The following is an 18,631-nucleotide window of genomic DNA, read 5'->3' on the forward strand; positions in this document are numbered from 1 at the left end:
CCAGTCAGGTCTTGAAAACGACTAATGATGGGGATTCCACAGCCTGTTCCAGTGCTTAATAATCCTCAGTGATTTTTTTTTTCTTGGAAACAGTCCCATTTCAGTTTATGACCACTGTCTGTCTTCTACTCACTCTGTACTTCAGTATAGAGCCTGGATCCACTTTTTGGATAAGCCCCTTGCAGGTACTGGAAGGTTAGTATTAGGTTTCCCTTCCTCAGGCTGAACAACTCCAGCTTTCCTGGCATCTCCTCACAGGGCAAATGTTCCAGCTCCCAACTGTCTTGGTGGCCCTCCAAGGGACCTGCTGAAGTTTATCAAGGTCCTCCTTAACTGGAGGCACCCAACCTAGGCACAGTATTCCAGATGAGGTCTGCTGAACACTGTATAAAAGGCAATAATCACTTCCCTTGGTCAATTGACTATCATTTTGTTGATGCAGGCCACGATGCTGACAGCCTTCATCCCTGCCAGGGCTCCCTGCTGGATCATGTTTAGCCTATTGGCCACTGGGGCATCCAAGTCCTTCCCATCAGAGCTGCTCCCCAGCCTCTCTGTGCATAGCCCATAGAAATGCAGGAGGCTAGTCACACCAAGTGGATTTATCCTCACTGACTTTCATGAGATCCCTGTTTTCCCATTCATCTGGCCCATCTAGGTCCCTCTGAATGGCAGTCCTGTCCTGGAGTGTGTTGACTGAACACCGTAGTATGCTATTGTCCACAAGCTGGATAAGAGTGCACTCTACGTCCTCCTCCAGGCTATTGATACAGATATTAAAGAGCTTAGGTCTCAACACAGTCTTCTGAAGAACTTCACTTGTAACCAGCTTCCAGGTAGAGTATGAACCATCCATCACTACGATCCAATAAATTTTTCTCTCATCTAATTGTCTCAACAAGGAGGGCGTGGGAGACTGTGTCAAAAGCCTCCTATCCACTGGTATCCCATTGTCCATGGATCAAGGCAGGTGATTAGATTGGTTAGGCATGATTTACCCTCGGTAAATCCATGCTGCATCTTTCCATTCACCTTTTTCTCCCCTGCATGCCCAGAAATGGCTTCCAAGAAAACTTGCTTTGGTGATTTTCCCAAAGTGAAGCCCACTGGCCTGTAGCTTCTTGGATTGTCCTTGCTCTTTTGGAAGAAAGGTGCAATATTTAGCCTTTTTCAGCTATTAAGTACCTCTCCAAATCTCCGAGACCTTTCAAACATAAGAAGTGGCCTTGCAGTGACATCAGCCAGCTCTGTGAGCACCCTCAGATACATCCCAGATGCTTCCCCAGACTTCCATGTGCTGGGACTCCTCAAGAGAAGATCCCTGACTGTGTCCTTTTCCACTCAGGACAGATTCTTTTCTCCTTGAGGCAGAAAGGGCTGGGAGACTTTGTGTGTGAAGATCATGGCAAAGAAGGCATTAAGTAGAATTATAGAATCATTTAGATTGGAAAAGAGCCTTAAGATCATCAAGTCCAACTGTAAACCTAACACTGCCACACCACCACAAAACTATGTCCCTAAGTGCCACATTTTTGTGTCTTTCAAACACCTCCAGGCACAGTGATTCAACAGCTTCCCTGGGCAGCCTGTTCCAATGCCTGACAACCCTTTCAGGGAAGAAATTTTTCCCAATATCAAATCTAAACCTCCCCTGGTGCAACTTGAGGCTGTTCCATCTTGTCCTATCACTTGTTACTTGGGACAAGAGACCAACAACCTCCATGCTGCAACCTCCTTTCAGGTAGTTGTAGAGAGCCATCAGGTCTCCCCTCAGCCTCCAGGCTAAACAGCCCCAGTTCCCTCAGCTGCTCCTCATCAGACTTGTGCTCCAGACCCTCGGCCTTGTCTGTGTCTGTTTTCTCTTAAGTCACTAAGTCACCTACTGCTTTCAGCAGAGGTCTCATATCTTCCTCATTTATTCTTTCACATCTGCTGTGGCTGTAGAAGCTGCTTTTGTTGCCCTTGACATCCTTTGCTGGTTTCGCCAACAGCTAAGCTTTGGCTTCCCAAGCGCCATGACTGTATGCCCAAGGAATGCTTCCATACTCCTGCTCTGTGTGCTAAGACTGAAGATATTTCAGAATAAAACAAATGACTGGAAAGTCATAATTGTCAAATATTCTCATCCCTCAAAACACCTCTGAATTCTTCTTGCATTATAGATCCATATCACTCTCACTTACTTTCAGAAATAGAGACCTGAAAAGCTGAGGAAGGATCTTTCAGTTTGCATTCAGTCAGCTGACTACTGTGTAAGGTGGTGATGAGCAGTCAGACAGAACAAACTTCATCACTGGGTTAAGCTTTCGCTGTAGAAACATGTGACCATGCAAATGTTTAGGAAAGCCTTTCTGGCTCCAGAAGTCAGCATATCCACTGTCTGTACTGTTACTCCCAGCTCCAGGAAGCTCTGCGCAATTCCTTGGCTGCTATTTCAACCTTATGGGCAGCAGTTACACAAACATCTTTGCTTCAGAAGAGAAGGGCTGATGATCAATATCAGATCAACTAATATTGTCTCACTATTCTTCTGCATATATGGCTGCACAGCTGATATCTTGTGGCTGGAGGTTACTGCTAAGGTTTGGGGACTAGGACTGTCTTTTTGTTCTGTGCATGTATGGTGCCCACCAGAGCCCCAGGGCCTAGCTTCATGGATGGTGCTGCCAGGTCTCAAAACGATGTAGTTCATAGTGATAATAAGCAGTAACTTAAAAAATAATCAGTGCTTATATTGCTATTGCCTCTGAAAGACAGCAGACAGCAGCTAAGACAGGTAGTGAAGTTGTCTGCATAAAGCATTTCTATACATATACTGTATTGACTTACTGAATTGCAGCTGTGATTCTCCAGGTCTCTGTCTCATGAAAACTATGCTTCAGTTTTTCATGAGGGCTCTCGTGGAGAAAACCAGCTGGGCAACAGTAATACCTGGATTGAAGAAGGTGGGAATAAGAATGCTTTGCTCCCACTTCATTTAGAGTAGTTACTTGTAAGCTGACGTATGCTCTTATCATTGCTCTTATCTGACTGTTTCAATCTCCTTTCACAGGTTGTGTGTGCAGTGCGTAAAAATCTGAGTCTGCACTGGGAGGTTTGCCTGCTGCCATCTGCCTGTGCTCTTCAGAGTGGACAACGCATCTTATTCAGAACAGCAGGACCTGTTTCCAGTGGATTTTGGAGGCAGGCGTGATTGTCCTCTCTGCTCCTTGTGATGAACTCCTTATAGCTCTGAATTTCCTCCTCTGCCTTTTTTCTCATGTCTTCCTGTCCCTTTACGGTCCCACGATATGTTTGCAGAGGACTAAATAAGTGAATACTTGGAGCCACACATCTGTATAGCTGTATTGCAGATGTGCCTCTCTCAACAGAATTGCAAGCTTGGGCACAGAACTGCAGGAACAAATTCAGATCATTGTTTTATGCTTCAGACTTTCTGTTTAGTTTCCAACATGAGACCTTATTGAAGGCATTAATGAGGAGGCAAAATGAAGGTTTAAACAGAAACAGCTGCAACCTTCGCTGTGGAGGAACTAGCAGGCTTTGGAATTAGGTAATAGAACAGTTTATTAAAATAAGGGGGGAAAACTATTTTTTCAGACAATTAAAAAATCGAAGAAAAATCCCATTTGGAAACATTACATAAAACCAGAACACCTTCCTTTGAAGGTGGATGGGCTAGTGTGCTGTTTCTCTTTATGAACCTTAAATAATGCCACAAAGGAAAGTACTGTCTGCTCCCTCTGTTGATGAAACTAGAAAAAGCTGCCACAGAGCACCTACCTGCACAGGCTCCAGGACACCTGGGAGGACAACACAACCCTGCACTAGGGTTTGAGAAGAAAATGCAGCATGAGGAGAAAATAACCCTTGTGTTGTGCTCGAGCATTTTTGTTTGTTTGTTTGTTTGTTTTCAAAATAGCCAGTCTTTTTCTAAGGAATTTTAGGAGTTTTCTGCAATATTTTAAGGGAGAGTGTGGAGATGATGGTTTCTCCGACCAAGAGAAGGATGCTGACATCGACTCCCCATGGAATCAGCAGTCTAATGGTGACTTCATCTGAGACAGAAGACTGAAGACTTGCACTGGAGATCTTAGCTAATCTCTCTTTAGGCATCATCCACTCCCTACATAAATAGAAGTACAGGTCTGGAAGCAAAACAGTATTTTAGTTTGTGTGTTTTGCTTTTCATGTCAAAAAATGTCATAGCTGTATTCTTCACTGACAAAAGCACAACAGATCTAAACTAACCCATGAAGCTAATGGTTAACTGCAGCTTAATAACATTGAAATAATAAGTAAATTATAGTGTGGGGCTTCCAGAAAGAACCTGTCAAGCATTGCTGTTGAACTGTTTTCAGTGAAGGGAGGACTCTAATGTACCCAGCTGGGAGAGAAAGGCAGGAGTCAGATCCTGCAGGTGGGGGATTGTTTTCTCCACGTCAGGTGAGGAAGGAACTGGCTGCTGGCTGCTAACCTTTGTAGGGCTGTGTGGTATTCTCCCTCTGCATGCATTCTGTTCCTGCATTTCTTTATAGTTTTAGCTTTCTCAAGTTTGTTCCTTCCTCCTGACAAAGGTTTCCTTGCCTACGCTTGGAGAGAGAACAGAGAAAGTCTCTATAGAGAAACAGGCATGTTTAGTTATTTGTCCTGAGGAGGCTTAGCTTCGTTGGTCCTTTTTTTCTGCTGCCATGATGTACCCAGCAGAATTGTTGCAGGTTTTGGGTGACCCACGCTGTGTGACTCATGTTCATGTGCCTCGGCATGGAGTTGTTCTGCACAAGTTATCAGACAGAGGTAGCAGAGTGTGTCCCCAAAGTGACTGTTTATTGTGGTTAAATATGCAAGAGCATCTTCTCAAATTGGTACAGGATGGACAGAGAGACTTGGGCCAGAACCTAATTGCTGGTCGAGCTCTGCTGAAGACCTGATCCCGGTAGCCTTGCAGACATGTGCTGTATCCTGTGAGCACCCTGCCTATTGCTATAAGATTTACCTGAAGGCACCAGCTCTCCATGACATGACCGGGGAAGATACCGGGGTCCCACAACCAGCAGTTCAGCATGGCCCGGGTGCTTACCAGCAGACGCCGGCGGGACGGGGATGCGGCGCTGGGAAGAGGCAGGGTCAAACCGGACCTTTCCCCGGCTGCGCCTCCGTAACGATCGCTCCAAAGAAAACGCTGTCCCTCGCTGCTCGATTCCTTCCCAAAACACAGGCGTACAGTGCCCGTGCGGCCCCAGCGCCCCGTCGGGGTCGCCCAGGGTAGCGCCCGGTAGCCGCAGCCCCGTTGCCCGCACAGCCCGGTGGGGCTGCCGGTCGCGGCGCCCCCGAGGTGGGCGCCCCGGGGTGCGGGCGACACCGGGACTAGCTCTCCCCTCTCGGGAGATGGGGCAGGGGGGCAATGTCACCCGGGGACCCGACGGGGTGGAGGGGGCGGCGAGCGGCTCCCCTGCGCATCGCGGCCGAGGGGGGAGTGACTCTGGCAGGCTGCGGCGAGCCGAGATAAAAGCTCCGCTGCTGCCTCCTTCCCTCCCCTTTTCTCTCGTAACTTTTTTTTTTTTTTTCTTCCCCTCCCTCGCCTTCCCAGCAAAGTGGCCGCGGCGGCGGCAGCCCCGGAGCAGTCCCAAAGCCGAACACCGCCATGAATCCCCCGGTACTGCCGTCGGGCTGCGCCGCCGGGGGCTGAGCCCCGGCGCGGGGGACACCCCGGGATCCGCGCCGTGGCGGCGGGGCGCGGCGGCACAGGAAGCGAGAGCCCGGGACCCCCGGCCGTCCCAGCTGTGCCCGGGGCAGCGGCCACCGCGATGTCGGCGCAGAGCCTGCTGAACAGCGTCTTCTCCTGCTCCTCCCCGGCCGCCGCCGCCCCCGCCAAGAGCCTCTCCAAGCGGAGGCTCCGCCAGACGCGCAGCCTCGACCCCGCCATCATCGGCGGCGGCCAGGAGCACGGCGAGGGCGCGGGACGGGCGCCGCGGGCGCGGGCCGCCGGCAGCCCACCGGGGGAGCACCGCCGTCCTCGGGGGGCTCCGCCGCCCCTCGGCGCCTCCTTCTCCACTCCCAGCACCCCGCTGGAGCGGTCGCCGCCGGGCAGCGCCCTCTTCGACGAGGACAGCCCCCGCGGGAAGCGGAGCCCCGGCTGGGAGCTGCCTTTCCTAACGCGCACCCCCTCGGCCTCGGCGCTGAGCGGCCCCCCCGGCCCCGCCAACAGTATCTTCTCCTCTCCCCGGCGCTGGCTGCAGCAGAGGAAGGGGCAGCCCTCGCCGTCCGAGCCTCGCCCCGCCGCCTACGTCGTGTGGAAATCCGAGGTAGGCGCGCCCGCCCACCCCCCAGGGACGGGCACCCGCCGCGCCGCCCTCCCTCCCGGTCCGCGCCACCGGCGTCCGCCCGTTCGCCCCAGCGGGGCGGCCCCTCGGAGAACCGCAGCCGCCCGTCGCTGGGACGGGGCGGCCCCACTGGGTCGCTGCCGGCGGCCGCCCTCGGCGGTGGGCGAGTGTCCGCGGGGACGCCGGTCATCGTCCCGGCTTGCGGCTGCGGTGCCGTCCAGGCCGCCGTGGGAAACAGGCACGGGTGTTCGCACCGGGTGCAGGGACCGCGGCGTTGGGGGGGGCGCATGGCGGCATTTGGTGTTCTCTCGACGGGCTCTGTGTATAGTTGTCCCCGGCATGTAAAAACCTTCTCCTCCCAGTTTCACACCTCGTAAACTGAAGTATGCGATGGCTTCTAACAAGATAGACAAATTATTTTTAATGTGCACACCCAGTGAGCTATGATTTATTTGACAACACACATGTGTCAAAACCACATGAGGAGAGATCGTATTCCAAGACAAATCCAACTTTGCAATGCAAATATTTATTCGTTTAACTTGGATGTCGTGGATCTTGGGCTGCAGATATCATACCATGTGGATGAATGTATTCAAAGAATGTGGCATTGTTTCTTGATAGTGATTGCTCTTCAAGCTGGTTACGCACAACCCTTTGTAGCGGGAGAATAAGTAATTTTTTGTTAGAAGAAATTCTCCATTCTGTTTATCATAATGAGGTTTCCCACTTAACTGTTTAGTAATGCCTCGTGGAGCTTTCGGGTTGGGGTTAGAGGGCAGCCTTTTCCTTTTTGTTTATTATAAATAGCCAATACTAATTAGATCTGTCAACCAACCAGCCCGATTGTTTCAGTGGGATGCAGAAGTCCTTGAAAAATCGTTACCTTACACGGAGATCTGGGATCCAAAGCCAAACTAAGCACCATCGCAGTACAAGTTTACCAAAAGTAGTTTTTAGGGGCAAAGGCTGCCTCTCACCCCAAATGAGCCTCCTCCTGTTAGTTTGTGATATATAAGTTGTCAACCTCTGCCAGGTGGGATGGAGTGTCAGTGCTTGCTTGGTGGAGTAAGGCTTGATGTTGGCTAACATTGAAAGAGGCAGTGAAGGTTTTTAGCAGTTTTCAAAAAAGGATTATTATTAAGTCTTGTGATCAAAAGTTCCTCTTAGCAATATTTCATCTTGATGTTGAAATTTTAAGGTAGTTAAAAATTCATGATTTGAAAGATCTTTGTGGGAGTTGCAGTGTCAGTGACAAAAAGCCACCAGTGAGACAACGGGTAATGACCTTTAGATGCTCACACTAATTAAGGCTAAGTTTGCTGCTTATACACTTAAAATTTGATAAGGAACATCAAAAAGTATAAGATATGTAAGATTTCCTATGCAGAGTTTCCTGATAAGAGTCCAAGACTCAAAGCATGGTCTCTCATCTGCAGATCTAAGCGGGTCTTCCTGTTTTCACTGAATCCACACGAAGGTGTCGGACACTTATGGTGTTTTTTTCAGATCTGTATGTTGTCAAACCATGTAGCACAGCACATCTTCAGTCTGCAAATTCAAAAGTATGACTTTTTTCCTCATTTGGTGTATATCTAGCATTTTAAAACAGTCAAGCCTTTTTTTTTTTTTTTTTTTTTGTGGGCGGGTGGATGTATTATATTACTAATAACATGATTGCAGTATAGTGGTGCAATTTATAGTTAAGTTTGATTCAGTGCAGTTTAGTGTGACGTTACAGCACTGTACTCTGACAAATTGTTGTTCACTTATTTGCACCTGGGTAAGTATCTTTCATAGATTTAAGAAATGGGTGCTTACAGTAACAAAGTGTGATCTTGTATTTTGGAGGCATCTTTCCTGTTGGTGAGGCCTGATTTTTAGAGTAACTGAGATGTGTGTGAGTGCAATTAAAAAAAAAAAAATCACATTTACGTATTCACGTATCAAACAACCAACGTATGATTTTGCTGTAAGAGAAGAATTTTGGGAATGTCTGAGCCCAATGCTGTCAGGACAAGTATCCACATCTCTGTGCTGGGTTCCCCTGCTGGAGCTGAGCAGGTGGCTAGGTCACCCCTCTCCATGAGCCCTCAGTTGGGCACAAGTGTTATCACAGTCGTTGTCCCAGAAGTCATGGTGGAGCTGCAATGTAGGAGCAGGTTGTGCTGCACCTGAAGCTGTGCTGCTGTGGGAGGTCAGCGTCATCACTGTGAAGTGAATGTGTGGCATTTTATGTCAGTTGACATACATCCCAATGCCTGCTGGCTTCAGAGTTTCTGTTTTCAAAGCGTTATACAAGTATTAACTTAGTTATAACTATCAGCAGTGGCATGTATAAATTATTTCAATCTATATTTAAAATGAAACTGCACATACACTATTTTAATCATATTCTCCCTCTTATTGCAAGCATGAATCCTAATGTTGGGTATAATCCAAGGGGAAATGGTAAGTGACCTGCTACACCACTTAAGTGTGAACAAGTCTATGTGGGCCAGATGGGATCCACCCAACGGTTCTGAGAGAGCTGATGGAAGTGCTCATCAAGCACTTTCAGTTATTTATCAGCAGTCGTGGCTTTCTGAGGAGGTCTCAGTTGACTGGAAGTTGGCATATGTGACAACCATCTATAAGAAGGGCTGGAAGGAGGATCCAGGAAATCAGACTTGTCAGTCTGACCTCAGTGCTGAAGAAGATTATGGAGGATCCTTCTGTGCCATCACACAGCACATACAGGGCAACTAAGTGATCAAGCCCAGTCAGCATGAGTTCATGAAAGGCAGGTCCTGCTTGACCAACCTGCTCTCCTTCTGTGACAAGGTGACCTGCTTAGTGGATGAGGGAAAGACTGTGCATGTTGTCTGCCTAGACTTTACTAAAGTCTTTGACACCATTTCCCACAGCATTCCCAACCAAGAGGAACTGGTTGCTCATGGCTTGGACAGGTGTGCTCTTCACTGGGTAAAGAACTGGCTGGATGGCCAGATCCAAAGAGTTGTGGTGAATGGAATCAAATCCAGTTGGTGGCCAGTTGTGAGCGGTATTCCCCAGGGCTCAGTATTGGGGCTGATTCTGTTTAATCTCTTTATCAATGAGCCAGCAGTGTGCCCAAGTGTCCAAGAAGGCCAACAGCACCCTGGCTTGTATTAGAAATAGTGTGGCCAGCAGGACTAGGGAAGTGATTGTCCCATGTACTTGGCACTGGTGAGGCTGCACCTTGAATCCTGTGTTCAGTTTTGGGCCCCTTGCTACAGGAAAGACACTGAGGTGCTGGAGAGAGTTCAGAGAAGCGCAACGAAGCTGGTGAGGGGCCTGGAATGCAGGTTCAGCCTGGAGAAAAGGAGGCTGAGGGGAGACCTGATCGTTTTCTTCAGCTACCTGAAAGGAGGTTGTAGCATGGAGGAGGTTGGTTTCTTCTCCCAAGTAGCAAGTGATAGGATGAGAGGAAATGGCCTCAAGTTGTGCCAGGGAAGGTTCAGATTGGATATTAGGAAACGTTTCTTCACAGAAGGGGTTGTCAGGCATTGGAACAGTCTGCCCAGGGAAGTGGTGGAGTCACCATCCCTGGAGGTGTTTAAAAGACATGTAGATGAGATTCTTAGGGATATGTTTTAGTGCCAGTGTTAAGGTTCATGGTTGGACTGAATGATTTTAAAGGTCTCTTCCAACCAAAATGTTTATGTGATTCTATGGTTCTCTACATCAGGATTGTTCATAAAGGGTGTAGTTGCTTGCTTTCTATTTATTCTTTACTGAAAAATGACTTGTTCGGTTTTTAGAAAGTGAAGGATTTTTCTAGTCTGTGTGGCAAAGCAAGTGTGCTTGAGGAGGTGATAAAACCAGTTTATTGGGTGGAAAAGAAATAACTTTTTATAATGTTTGTAACTTTAAAAGGTCCCATTATACAAATTATTGCATTCTCAACAGGAAATCTCTAGTTCCAATTTTTTTTACTTAAAAACGAAATATGTCACAATGATGATTTTGCTCAACTGTGAAAGACAACTGAATAGATGACTGCAAGCTGGCAATAAGCATGGAAGGTTTTGGTGTGAGTATTTAAGAATTCTCATCTGATTAGCTGGGGAATAAAGGAAGTGTCCATTACAAAACCTGTTTATTTACCTTCATTCCTGCCCTTGGGCAGCCCAGTGCTGCTGGGCTGCAGGGGTAGGAGCACCTGGCCCAGCTCTATTCAGATTTTAAAGGCTGCACCAAGGATCCCTTGCTAACTGATCCGTGATTTCTGTATATGATGTCAAAATATCTATAATAGCTTGGATATGAGGCCAAGAGAAGGATGGATTGCTTGATTTACTTTTTTTTTTATTTTGTTGTTGTTGTAATTCTTTGACTTCAGCATTTTGTACCACAACCCTGTGTGCTGGCCTAGGGAGGGAAAGGTTGCCGCTCAGTTCATGCGGCTGTTCATAAATAATTTTTAATGCAATACTAGAGCGCACAGCAGCAGGTCACACCTAAAGGCTTTATGCAAAAAAGGTGTTAGGCCTGCATTCTTGGATCCACTGAGTTTTGGATGTGAAACATAATGTGACAGATGTGTCTCTGGTGAGTGACCTGGCTCTTTTTTATCAACATGTAATTTTATTCACAAGTATATTTTACAGTTTTAAAGATTATTTTTAGTAGATCTTTACTTTCCTGACAAGCATTCTTACCCCTTTCTGTTATCTGCTCATGTATAAGCTGCTTAAATAAAAAACCTGTTCCTGGGTCTGTGAAAATCAGTGACAACGTTTCCAGTGGTTTCAGCAGGGCAAAGCCAAGGGGGATTTCTAACAGGTGAAAAAATGATTCGTCTTCAGTTCCCATCAGATCTCAGCTCACCCTTTAAGCCATTTTCCTAAAAAAAAATTCACTTTCACTTACAAAATTAAGGATGTTATGACTATTATGCTTTCATTAAGTGTTTTCGTAAAGTTAAATGACTCTCTAAGTAAACTAAATACAATGGAAAAAGGTGGTAAAAATGTGTAGGGGTACCTTAATGCCTTAATTCTGCCAACATTAAGTCATACATTTATGCTTAAGTATATGAGTAGTCCTGTAAAACTTAAGGATGCAAAAGTTTTGCAGTGACTGACTGGAAAACGTATACCGAGTGAAAAGCCCAAAATAGCTCAAAATGAATAGATCTGTGTGAAGTCTCAAGTTGTGCTAATTCTTCTGCTTATTTTTCTGTCCTAGAGACGGCAATGGAAAGCCGCAGCATGTGTATAACCAATATGGCAAATCGTGTGCATGTATCTGAGTAATCTCTTTGTTATGATATACCAAATCTACACACTTACTTATGTGGCCTGATTATTTTGCTGTCATTGTCTGCGTGTTACTGACTAATTAAACTTTAACATCTCCAGCTAATATGCTTTTTCGGGGGAGAGGTGTTCTTAAAATAATGGTAGCATCTGCAGCCTTCCCGCTGGCGTGCCTGGCTGCTGGGAAGCGGGAGGCACCATCGTGAGTTTGCAACTTGCTGCTCAGCGCTGGGGGGTTGCTGTGGGCGGTAGGCGCAGCCCTTCCTCGCTTCTTCCTCCTCCTGGCACAGCCTATGATCCACCTGCTCACTTGCCTACGGAGGCTTTTTGTCAAGCACAATGGGGCGAGGGGTTTCCCTTGGTGTGGGAGGGAAGGTTGCCCTGGTTCGTCACCAGGTTGTGGGGGAGAAACCAGGAGTCGTCCTGGTATCTCCTGAGCTGCCATCTGGCCAGGCTGTGGCTAACCGCAAGGATGTTGGTGTTGCCTGTCTGCAAAATTAGAGCAACTTTTGTTTAGCTAAATTAATTTATAACTTCTGTTTGAGGCATATGGAATGATAATTTAGGGCATGGCTGTTGGAAGCAGTGAATGCTCACAAAACCAGTTTCAACTGATAGGTGCCTTGGGAGGTTTGCTTCTGTAAATTCACTTGCTTGATACCTTAAGAGTTTAAATCCATTGGGAAGACGATCTCAGATTCCCTCTTTCTGTATCTCCTTGCTTGCCAAAGTTTCCCATTGAGCATGACTGGTTTTTGCAAGTGAATTTTAACCCCATTTTTCCAAGGTACTGTGAGTGGTTAGCTTACTTCTTTTTGCTTTTTTACAGCCAGTGCTTGCTTCAAAACTATGCTGATGGAAGGACATGCATGAAAAATGCTTTCAGAGAAAAAGGGCAATGTAAAATTCTAGAAACTGGGCAAACCAAGAAGTCACATTTCCATACAGATATGTATCTTTGGGTGCTTCAAGTGAGTATTTTTCTTTGAAGTTAGTGAGACGAGTTGTTCCGGAGAGAGAAAGGACGGGCTGATCTCATAATCAAGTTTGCAGGAGCAGAACCTGTTCATTGTAAATTTAGAGGAGGGAGAGATTTTATTTATTTTTCCTTCTCCTGTTCAACTTGTAAGCAGTGATAGATACATATTCTGTAACTTGTACGTTACCTACAGAAAAGAGAGAAATAAGGCAGTTTTCTCCTATTCATTAGGATGCGTGAAGGAAACATGAAATAGAAGTATATGTGCTGCATCGCTTTCAAAAGATCTAAGGTGAGACATGTAAGTGAAGACATCCTTTCCCCAGTTTTCACTAGGCATTGCATTGGAGTGGTGTTGATGTGACGGTGTGTTTGTCAAACTAGGACTTAAGCCGAAGCTTTCCAGGTGTAAAAGCAAAGCTGCTGCATTTGGAACTGGTGCTAAGACTCTACCACTGAAGGCTGCAATAGCTCACATTGTCTAAAGGTCGGTGCCCTCCAATAAACTCATTGAGCACTATACATGCAGATATTTTAATAGAACACCTCTTCAACATTTAACTTTTGTGACAATGTCATATTAATTATTCTCCAGTTGCCATAGTCTTACGTGCTTTATCTTTGCTGTGCTCATGGCCTCATGTTTTTGACTATGTTGCTTCTGCATTTGCCTGTGCCCGTTGTGTGGCTTGTCATGATGAAATGCTCTAAAATGGTTTCCCCATTGGTTGGAAAATTCGTCTGCCTTTGGGAAGGAATCACAGGGAATGTATTAAATTGCCAACAGCACCAGTTGGTGTTTTTGCCATAATAATCTTTGAAGAGTGTTGTGTAGCCGAAGTGTGAGGTCTGTGTCTGTTATCCTTAAGCACCTTGATACCTAGTCGAGATGTTTTTCTATATGGATGGAAGACAGGTTTCGATAAATTCCTGTGCAGATCCCCAATTAACTGTCCAAGGAACATGTTTAAATGGCTTTCTGTCATCTTGGTTTTTTGATCTTCCTCCAAACATTCAAAAAACTGGACACTTCCCTAGCCCCAAAATTGCTACCTTGCATTTTTGCCTTTAAGAGGGACTTTATAATGAGATATGAGAGAACTGTATTTTGGAAGGTTTTTGGTTTTTAAATTAAAAAACTTTGTGTGCTGGTGTTTACTGCTGAGCTGTTCTGCTTTATTTTCTTCCAAACAACACCGTAAAACACTAAATGCACAGATTAGTTTCAGACTAAGTCCATCCCAGTCAATGCTGTAGGAGTTCTATAAATGCAAAATTTGGTGGGCAGAAATGTTGTGGATCTTGTATGGAGAGGAATGCCATTCAAAGTAACTAAATATATTCAACATTTCTGAATTTGGCAAATGCACTCTTCCCATTCCTAACTAAATTATGTCTGAAGACATTTGGTGAAAATATGGGAGTTGACAGCTAGGACAGACAGAATTCTCCCCAAGTGTGCATTGCTTAAGTAATGGGAAAGGAACTTGTGAAAATAATAGAAATGAGACTGAAAAGTAGTTTTGAGCAGCCTTTAAAATACCAACAAACCAGACTGCTGTCTTGACTTCATGATGGAGCTGTGGCACGTTTAGTTTTGCAGCTTCTCTTTTATGACAAGAACTGCAGCTGAGACAATTTGCAGGCGGAGAACTTTTTGAGAGTTCTCTCTTCACTCTTCTGCGATGTTGTGGTGGTATAAGTGTATATGTATTAAGCATTTTGTTGTTGTTGTTGTTGTTTTTCAGATGTAAATATCACAATGGAAACCAGGAGGAAGTTTTGAGCAAGCAGAACTAGATCTTATCTAGTAGTAACTAGATCTTATCAGTGTCAAAGGTGCAGCTGAAATTTTAATGTAAAAAGGTAATAGAAATTAAGGTTATAAGGGCAATATTCTCTTAGTCTTCATTAAACATGATATAATGCTACTCATATTTGGTTTTCTGGCTATGTGGCGTAGTATTTGAGAATGTAAGGGTCAGTGGAATTAAACTGATGTGTTATAACATAGGTTTTGTACATCCTGGGTTAAACTGGTTTTTAACTGAACCAGGTGTCTGGATGGTGGGAGAAGAGGCCAAGTATTTCATTCAGTTCATGGAAACTGGAAGGGGGGCAATAACGAGGTAAGGGCAAAATTCTGACCTCATTGGAATTCAGCATTGTGACTCATCATTCAATGTTACAAGGTATTGAGCTCTCACACTTTGATCTGATAGGGTACTCAAGTATATGGTTTACTTTTGGTGGGTGAATCTTACTAGTCAGAACAGAGTATCAGGAAGGAAGAAAAGCCTTTAGTTATCATTCAGTCCTAGAAATTCTACTTCACATCTCTTTAAAACTTGGATGTCTGTTGTTTTATGCAGATTTTTAAGTATTATTTATTCAAAATAATTTCTGTTATGTTTTAATCTATTCTTATCCTGGACCAATAACACATATCAATGGAAACATATGTGGAGGCTTTCTGGTTGAATTTCAGCTTTTCCTACATATGTACAGACTGGCTATTTCAAGTTACATGTCTGTTCCACTCTGGTTGTCAGCAAGGAGTTATTAAATCCCTGGGAGAATTAAGAATGTTTTTGAAGGATTTGATGAGCTTCCAGTGTTTCACGCTCACCACATTGTCAGACTGGAACCAGATGCTGGGTCCCACATGTTCTTGTTTTTGGAGCTAAGTCAGTTAGGTACTATGTCTGTGACCCGTAAATACAGTTTCCCACCCTAAAGCCCTCATCCCTGGGTCATCATCCTCACAGTCCTGGCTATGGGAACAGCTTGCATCAGCCTCCCCATTTGTGAAACCAGAACTATCTTTTCTGGATCTTACTCTTTGCTCTGTCCGTATTCTCTCAGAGCAAAGACCTTCTGATTTACATTATTTCTTCATGAGGATTCGTTGACTTAAGCTCAAAAAAGAAATTTTTGAACATTGCACTTAGAGAGGATGCAGAGGAGCCCTCAGTCCCATGCAGAAACTCTCATTGTGCGTACTGACAACCTGCAGGGACATTTGGTAGATCCTGCTTTTCTCTTCTCTCCCTTGTTCATTTATGAGTTCCTGTTCCATGCACCCCAACCTTTTCAGGTTGGGTTTGTCTTTTATTGACTTCTAGTTGTCCTTGTTATGCATGTCTTCAGTTATCCTCTGTGCCAAACATTGAAAAGGAAGATAAAGTGTCTTTATTTTGCTTTCAAAATCTGAAGTTCAGACTAAAAATCCCTGCTTTACTGTAACCGTAGCCTATTTGGATTGGCTGAGTCAAATGTTAATGAGTTGTTTTGTTCTCATAAATGGACAAAATTATTTTTAAAGTACAGAGTATGATACAGACTTTAACAACAAATTAAGTGTGTTTTAAGTATGTCTGAGAGTGATTAAGATTACTTTTGCACTGCCTCAGAGCCATGCTTCTCCAAAGGGCTGGCTTCCTGGATTTGATTTTCAGTGATGGGACTGTACCTCCACTGAACATCTATAACTGATTTTGTAAGAGGAAGACTAATACAATTTTTCCATTGCTATTTTCAGGTTTTATTTGTTTTATCCCTTTGTTTCCTGCCACTGTTGCAATAGGGCAAGATGGTTTTTGAGCGCTTTTTCTTTTTTTCTCTAAAGGGTAATTTCAGTTGAGTTGCACCCTGCTGAGAGTAATGTGGTGAGAAACCAGTTGGCAGTGCTCTGTTCAGTTTTGATTTGCCTCTCTCTCTAAAAGTCTAAAAATATTCCTCCTACAGGAAATGTTTTTCATTCTGTTATGTCTTTTGCTTCCCGTAGGAGGTACTTCTTTTAATTTATTGAATAAACCTTTCTGAATTGTATTCCCATAGGAGTTTGGGCACAATAGAGTCTTTGGGCAAACTGTCCAAGAGATCTCACCATCTTCTGTTTTTAGAAGATATGCAATTGTTCCTTTATACAGTGCCATAAAGCTCTGGACAAGCTGACAGCTACGTGAAATGGGAAAATTTGAAGCTAAAGAACGCGGATAAACACATCTGCTATAACTTCTAGAATTTTGTTATTTAGATCATACATATCGTAGTTATCCTTCTTAAATCATAAAGAAATCCCTCTTTTCTTTTCCCTGCCTTCGATTTTAAAAGGATTCTGAGCAATATTTTGATCTCAGTCTCATTACCACAATTGCTTTTGTAAGTGTATGTGTACATAGGAAGGCTAAATCCTTGTAACATCCTGGTTGGAAGTCAACTATGTTTAGCTGTTAATTTAATGTGGATGACAGGGCAGGCAGTTATTTGAAAAGGGTGGTGGGGAAAGAGAGACTGGGATAGATTACATTTTCATACTCCAAAATAAGACCCTATCTACTCTATCCTAAATTAGAACAATGTGGTTGAGTTTTCTTGTGGCTATTTTGTAACATTCCTGCTGACAAAATATGGTGTGTCTTTTGCTCGTTGCTTCACTATCGTTTCTGGAGCATGTGTTCATGTCTCTGCATCTAGTGACAACTCTGTAGCAGCGCACCATGGGGACACAGCTCAGACATCTTTAGAAGGGGACAGTGTATTTGCAGACGATATACGAAGTGGACTGTGCTAGAGAGCAGGTAGCAAACCATAGCCAGATGTGAGTATTAGATGGAATTAGATAAACACAATGAGAAGTTTTACTTTTTTTCAGGGATAACGTGCCTTAACTCCATATTCACTAAAGGCATGGGATGTATTTAGCATTCAACCTGTGTGGAGGGGTTTAAAGCTACTTTTTAGTAGAATAATTAGTAAGATTTTTACTGCTACATTTGCATATTTGAAAAATCTCTAGTACAATGTCCAAAATGCTTTTTGCACCTTTTCTCTGCTTCAGGTCAGAGTACGTGCCATTTCCACACTCCATCAAAGCTCAGGTAAAGACCTTTCTGTTTCATAAACCTCTCATCAAGGGAGGCAGAGCAAAAGTAACACATGAGCATGCTTTTATTTCTTGAACGATGTATCAGAGCTTCCCACCTGTTTTTTAGCCCAAATGCAGCCAAATTACACCATACCACATGGATCAGAGGAAAACCAGTTAGATAAGTTGGTGAGTGGTGAAAAGTATGTAATGTGAAGAACAAGATGCCTGCATATGGGGGTTGTGTGAGCAAGAAGGTAACTAGTGGGCCAAGGGAAGTGGGCCCTTGTGAGTCCACATCTTGTACAAGGAAGGTGCTGACATACTGGAGCAAGTTGAGGGCCATCAAAACAGGGAATGAGTGTTGTTAATGCACGAGGAAAGGCTGAGATTTGTTTCAGCATGGAGAAGAACAAGGGGGAATGTAATTCCACTTTTACTACCTAGATAGGGGTTAAGGAGAAGATGGAGCTGGGTGTTCTCAGAGTTGCACAATGACAGTCACAAATTGCAGCGAGAGGAAATTTGACTAGATCTAAGGAAAAAAAAATCATTCATAGCAGGAGTGGTTAAGTACTAAAATGGGTTGCCCAGATAGGTTCTGGGATCTCTATTCATGGAAATTTTCAACCCTTGACAGGGCAGGGCCACAAGGAACCCAATCAAACTTTTAAGCGGTCCCTGCTTTGAGCAGGAGTTTGGACCAGATGACCTCCAGAGGTCCCTTCTGATCTATTTTTTTCAGTCATTCTGTGACTTTTTGAGTATTATTTCTTTCCACATTGGAATGAAAACTCTTATATTTTCCCTTTGCTTCAACATACCTTTGACTAAATAGAAATCGATGGGTTACTGCAGAAAGTATGGTGCTCTCCAGTGTCAAGACCGAAGCAGGCTTACAAGAAGATTGATTTCTCTCATTCTGTCATTCTCCCAAGTTGTTGCTGTGCTAGTATGGTGTGAGGCATACCCTACCATTACACTGCATCTACATACCTGGTGTCTCAACAAATATGAAGAAAGCCAGGGTGATTTTTTAAAAGATGTTAGTAAAATTTCAAAAAGGCCCTGACCAAACACTTCTCAAAACACAAGAGTTTTGCAGAGACAGCTTGATAGTGCTCTAGCAGAACGTGAGCAGAAATTTGGCAGGGAAGTTTCAGTAACTACTTGCCAG

The 18,631-nt window shown here is 44.5% G+C and overlaps 1 protein-coding gene across 1 annotated transcript in view; it reads left to right on the plus strand.

The window, feature by feature from the left end:
• The first annotated feature begins 5,572 nt into the window (after positions 1 to 5,572).
• ARHGAP6 (Rho GTPase activating protein 6) overlaps positions 5,573 to 18,631 on the plus strand; it is a 335,136-nt gene continuing 322,077 nt past the window's right edge. Inside the window, exon 1 of the mRNA XM_065073365.1 lies at positions 5,573 to 6,305. Within this exon, the coding sequence (XP_064929437.1) occupies positions 5,808 to 6,305 (498 nt within the window). The 5' untranslated portion in view covers positions 5,573 to 5,807. The remainder of the gene's footprint in view (positions 6,306 to 18,631) is intronic.

This window comes from Columba livia, chromosome 1 (genome assembly GCF_036013475.1).
Source record: "Columba livia isolate bColLiv1 breed racing homer chromosome 1, bColLiv1.pat.W.v2, whole genome shotgun sequence".
In the NCBI taxonomy this organism is placed as follows: Eukaryota; Metazoa; Chordata; class Aves; order Columbiformes; family Columbidae; genus Columba; species Columba livia.